Source organism: Podarcis liolepis (assembly GCF_965112155.1).
Source record: "Podarcis liolepis genome assembly, chromosome: 6".
Taxonomy (NCBI): Eukaryota; Metazoa; Chordata; class Lepidosauria; order Squamata; family Lacertidae; genus Podarcis; species Podarcis liolepis.
Window position 1 is genome coordinate 700,350 of NC_139559.1, and position 6,000 is coordinate 706,349.

The 6,000-nt window shown below is 56.5% G+C and overlaps 1 protein-coding gene across 1 annotated transcript in view; it reads right to left on the reverse strand.

Moving 5' to 3' along the window:
• Window positions 1-5,248, reverse strand: part of SLC12A5 (solute carrier family 12 member 5) — a 120,592-nt gene extending 115,344 nt beyond the window's left edge. The window contains exon 1 of the mRNA XM_083507358.1: window positions 5,110-5,248. Within this exon, the coding sequence (XP_083363484.1) occupies window positions 5,110-5,233 (124 nt within the window). The 5' untranslated portion in view covers window positions 5,234-5,248. The remainder of the gene's footprint in view (window positions 1-5,109) is intronic.
• Between the last annotated feature and the right edge of the window lie 752 nt (window positions 5,249-6,000).

The following is a 6,000-nucleotide window of genomic DNA, read 5'->3' on the forward strand; positions in this document are numbered from 1 at the left end:
TGCTCTACCACAAAATTACAGCCCCTCCCCACCTCACTTGCTTTCACACAGAGAGAGGACTGGAAGGGAGAGACCCATCTCTGTGCTGAAATCAAAAGTCTGTGTCTCAAAGTTTCACACATGGGGGGGGGGGAGATGAAAGGTAAATGCGCATCCACAATACCCCCACCTCTTCTCCTCCACATTCTCCCCATACCTCTGTGGGGGGGGGGACTCTCTGCTTCCATCTTCTCTTTATCTCAGGATTGCAACATCTGGAGAAAGGCAGTAACTGGAGCCCTGATCCTAGCCAAGTCATTCAATGGGGCATCCTCTCCATCACACAGCCGGCTGGAAGGCATGAGGCCAGTTGCTAAATTCAGCTCCCTGGGAGATAAGGGCCAAGCGAGGGAGGGAGGGGCCTGGAGATAACCTTCAAAGGCACTCCAGCCCCATCAGTGGAGCCAGGCCCTCCCCTCCTGGAACAGATAAGTCAGCTATTTAACAGCATCACAGAAACAGGAGAAGTGTAGCAACTGAACTGAGATGCCCAAGCAAGTTTGAGTCCACCTGTTCAGGATTCAGTCAAGACTGAGGTTTTTCTTCAAATTTCAGGTGTTTGTTCCAAAGGTAGGAAGGGCTGCACTATCACGCCAATTAGGGACCAATGTCAGGTTCTGCGCTTAGGCAGGAAGAACCAGGTGCACAAAGATAGGATGGGGGACACCTGGCTTACTAGCAGGACATGTGAAAAATCTTGGGATCTTGGTAGACCATAAGCTGAACATGAGTCCACCATGTGACGCAGCAGCAAAAAAAGCTAATGCTATTCTAGGCTGCATCAACAAAAGTCTAGTGTCCAGATCAGGGGAAGTCATAGTCCCACTCTATTCTGCCTTGGTCAGAGCACACCTGGAATACTGTGTCCAATTCTGGGCACCACAATTTAAGAAGGATGTTGGCAAGCTGGAATGTGTGCCAAGAGGGGAAACCAAGATGATCAAGGGTCTGGAAACCAAGCCTTATGAGGAACAGTTGAAGGAGGTGTGTGTGTTTAGCCTGGAAAAGAGGAGACTGAGAGCCATCTTCAAATATCTGAGAGGCAGTAACATGGAAGAGGGAGCAAGCCTGTTTTCCCCTGCTCTGAGGGTTGGACTTTCTGAAAGCTACAAGAAACTAGGAAGAACTTTGGACAGTGGACCTCTCTCCCTCGGGAGAAGGTGGACTCTCCTTCCTTGGAGATTTTGTAGCAGAGGTTGAATGGTCATCAGTCAGGGATGCTTTGGTTGAGATTCTTGCATGGCGGGGGTTGGACTAGATGACCACTGAGGGTTCCTTCCAACTCTATGCTTCTATTATAATTAGTGCTATTTTATTGTGCTATTTTATTTCTGCTCATGGTGGCATTTGGGCAGTAATACACAACCCCTTTTCAACAGTGCCACAAATGTTTTTTGAGGGGTGATACTCCTTCATCTCTAATCGGCAGCTTCCTTCTGAAATGCTGTAAGTTTTCATACTGGAAGTGTTCAGGGAAAGGGGGGCTGCGCTAGAGCGCACGTCTGCCCCTCCATGTGTCAAGAAGGCTGGAATAATGGGGGAGCGTTGCAGAACAATTCCTATAAAGACGAATGATGTGTGGACGGCTTAGATCAGGGGTCAGCAAACTTTTTCAGCAGGGGGGCGGTCTACTGTCCCTCAGACCTTGTGGGGGGCAGGACTATATTTGGGGGGGGAATGAACAAATTCCTATGCCCCACAAATAACCCAGAGATGCATTTTAAATAAAAGAACACATTCTACTCATGTAAAAACACGCTGATTCCTGGACCGGATTTAGAAGGCGATTGGGCCGCATCCGGCCCCTGGGCCTTAGTTTGCCTACCCCTGGTTTAGATACAGTGGTACCTCTGGATGCAAACGGGATCCGTCCCGGAGCACCGTCTGCATCCAGAAGCGAACGCAACCCGCGTCTGCGGGTCACAATTTTCCGCTTCTGGGCATGCGCGTGACGTCATTTTGACCGTTTGCAAATGCACGAGCGGCGAAACCTGGAGTTAACACGATCAATTGCCGCAGCGCGCAACCCAAAAATACTTATCCCATAGTTGCTTCTACCCGAGGTATGACTGTATACCACAAAAGCACCATTGTTGTACCATTGTTGCATCAATGTTGCAGAACATTGTTGCAGAACACACCAAAATAAAACCAAAAACCCACCCCCAGTCTAGAGGGACCCCACACATGTTCTCAAGATGGCCAACCAGGTGCCCATTAGGGGAAACCAGTGAGCGACTCTCTCTGCCTGCATAGTCCAGAAGCATCACTGCCGCCAGCTGTGGAGGACAGAGCAGAGTCATCCTGGCTAGTAGCTCTTGATAGCCCCCTCCTCCTCCTCCTCCATGAATTTGCCTCGCCCTCTTTTCATAAAATCACAGGACTGTAGAGTTGGAAGGGACCCTGAGGGTCATTTAGTCCAACCCCCTGCAATGCAGGAATCACAGCTGGAGAATCCCTGCCCTTTTCTTTAAAACCTCCAGGGAAGAGAGTCCACCACCTTCTGAGTTTGTCCCACCACTGAACAGCTCTTCCCCTCCAAATGCTTTTCCGAATGTTCAAACAGAATCTCCTTCCTTGTAACCTGAAGCCACTGGTTCGAGTCCTGCCCTCTGGAGCAGCAGAAAACAAGCTTGTTCCCTCTTCCATGTGACTATCCTTGAGATATTTGAGGATGGCTCTCACATCTCCTCTTTTCCACGCTGAACATCATCAGCTCCTTCAAGCGCTCCTCATCAGGCTTAGTTCCCAGACCTTCGATCATCTTGGCCATCCTCCTCTGCACACCTTCCAACTTCTCCATAGCCTCCTTAAATTGTGGCCTTTGGACCTGATCCAGCAACTGCAGGTCTCTTCTGATGCTCAGAGGCTGCCTTCACGCACCTTGTTTCCCCCCAGATGTTTCGGACTACATCTCCCAGGGGTCCCGGCATCCCACACCCCAACATCTGGGTTGGCAGTGGTCATCCAGTTGGCAAAGGCTGTTCTGAAGCCATCTCGGCCAAAGGCCAGCCTCACACTTTAGGGCAGCAGATGCCCTAACCCCCCTTCCTGCCCTCGTGACCCGCAGTCAGATACCCCCAACTTGCCTTTGCTCTGGCCAATCTTGCCTTCACGGTGGCTTTCTGTGACTCTTCTCAAGAACAAGGCTTGTGGTGTAATCAGAATATATGTTGCTAAAGCAGAGCTGATCGCTTAAAAGCAGAGAGACCCTTTGCAAGACCTCTGGTCACCCCCTTTTTTTAAGATTTCAAACTTCGCCTCAAGGTGCTAGGTGGCTAGCTCAGATCTATAGCTCAGCGGCAGAAACTCAATTACCTGCCCGCCAGCTGAGGAGAAGAGGGGAATTTGCCAACAAAGGATGCTGCTGAAGAGAGGCAGCGTGGTGCTGTGGGCGGAGCGCTGGTCTTTAGCTGTAGGAAATCTGAGTTCAAAGGGAGCCTTTGCCATAAGTGGTATTGGAAAAGTTGCCCTCTCTGTGTGTTTCCTACCTCATAGGGTTGTTGCGAGGCCAAAGTATGACACCTAGCTCCTCAGGGATAGAATGTAAACTTCAATAAGAAACCTCACTAAACACTTTGGAGCTTCTTGGTGGGTTCCAGAGCTCCCTGAGCCTGAGCAGCCAAGGGCCTCCTCCAGGCAGGTGCTGCTTGTTGGAATCATGGGATCGTGGGGTTGGAAGGGACCCTGAGGGTCATCTAGTCCAACCCCCTGCAATGAAGGAACCTTTCCCCAACCACGACCCTGAGATTAATACCGGAGTATGTCCCAGGTATTCTGCATCCTGCTTCCTCCAGCAGCAGCCGTGAAACCCCTCGCAGGAGTCCCCCTCCCAGCCATCCCAGAAGAGGACAGGTGGGGGAGATGAGGGTGGGAAAAGGGGGTAAATTGAAGCTCACACCCTTCCACAACAAGAGAGCCCAACCCCAGTATGTTCTTGGTCCTACAACACCAACAGCCACACACACACACAACACCTCTCTGAGCAGGTGCAGAGCGCACTCCCCGTCAAAGGCCTGAGCTGGCTAGAGAGGGCCTTGGTGGACACCATCACCGCACCGATTCTAGGAATGAACCCCCAGGTCCTCCGCCTTCCCCAACTTCACCCCTGCATTCCAGGGGGCTGGACTAGATGACCCTGGGGTGCCCTCCCAACCGCGCCCGGCTCCCAGCGCGCGCCTCCCTCCGCCTCGCCCGCCAGCCAAGCAGCCCTTGCCCTTTCCGGGGGAGAGAAGGTCGAGGCGGGGAAGTGCTGAAGCGGCTGCCTGGCTTGGGTTTCCACGATCGATGCGCGCCGGTAACGGGAGCCGGAAGCGCAGCCGGGACGGGCCAGCCAGCGCGGCGCGCAGGGGAGCGGCGGGGGGGGGGGTTATCGGGGACTCCCGGGGGGACAGCAGCAACCCGCCCGCCCACCCGTGAGGGGGTCCGGGCAGCCCCCGCGTCCCGGAGCCTCTCTAAGCTCTGCCAGCCACTACCGGCACCCGGAGCCTCCGCCGCCCGCCCCGTCGGGCTGCCGGGCTCGGCCAGGGGGGCGTGCCGGCCGCGTCCTCGCCGCGCGGCTCCGGGAAAGCGCCCGGGGGGGGGCATGGCGGCGGCGGAGGCAGCAGCCCCCTCTCCCCTCTCGGAGACAAAGCCAGCCGAGATGGATGGAGGAGCCGCTGCCTCGGGGCGCCAAAGCCTCGCTCGACGGGCGACCCACACGGCGCGCCTCCCTCCGTCCCGCCCGGGGTCCAGCCCAGAGACGGACCGGGGTGGGGGGAGAGAAGCACCTGACCTGGCCCAGCCCCCTCCCCACTTTCCCCTCCCCAACTTAGCCCGCCCTGGCGGGGGGCGCACCAGCCCTCGAGACGGGGAGGGCGCAAGCGGCGGCTGTCCCCGCTCTTCTTCCTCCCGCCTTGGGCTTTAGGGGAGGGCACCTGGCCTGGCCCGACCTGGCCCCCTCCCCAACTTGACCCGCCTGGCCGGGGGGCACTAGCCCTTGGGGGGGGGCAGAAGCAACCCCCCCTCCCTCCTCCGTCCTCCCTCCTCTCCCACGGTTTTTTCGCGGGGTCGTCGGCGGCGCGCCCTTACCTTGCCCGCTGTTGCTGCCCAGCGGCGGGGGGGCTTCTGCTCCTCCTCCGTCGCCGCCTCCGGTTGCTGCCGCGGGGCCCGGGCGCGGCTCCTCGCCGGCGGTGACCGTGAAGCGGCGGCTCATGGCCGCGGGCCGGGCCGGGCTGGGGGCTCCGCCACAAGTGGCTGGCTGCCTGCCTGCCTGCCCGCCTGCCTGCCTGCCTGTCCGGGGCGCGGATGCTGCTCCCGCCGAGGGTGCGGAGGCTCCGGCGGGCGGCGGCGGCGGCGGCGGCGAGCGCGGGGCGGCGCGGTCCTAGCGCCTCCTTTCTCCGCGGAGAAAAAGAGAGAAGGGGCGCGCGAGGAGGAGGGATGCTGTTGGGGCGAAGGTCTACGTCACCAAGCACGCTCGTCGCCTACGGAACTCACTGCCACGAGATGCGCCAGGAGGAGGCTCCGGAGAGGGCGAGGCCAATTCTTGGGGTTGGGGAGGGGGCAGACACACCCACCCCTCGGATTGATTGATTGATTGATTGATTGAGTTACAGATAGGTAGCCGTGTTGGTCTGCCATAGTCAAAATAAAAAAATCCCTTCCAGTAGCACCTTAAAGACCAACTAAGTTAGTTCTTGGTATAAGCTTTCGTGTGCATGCACACTTCTTCAGATACCATGCACACCATGCATGCACACGAAAGCTCATACCAAGAACTAACTTAGTTGGTCTTTAAGGTGCTACTGGAAGGAATTTTTTTATATTGATTGATTGATTGCGCTTATATTCCACCTTTTCCTCCGAGGACCTCGTCGTTCTCCCCCTCCCCTTTAATCCCCGCAACGACAACCCTGTGAGGTGGCGGTAGCCTGAGAGAAGGCAGGACCCAAGATGACCAGCGAGCTTCATATGACCCAGGGC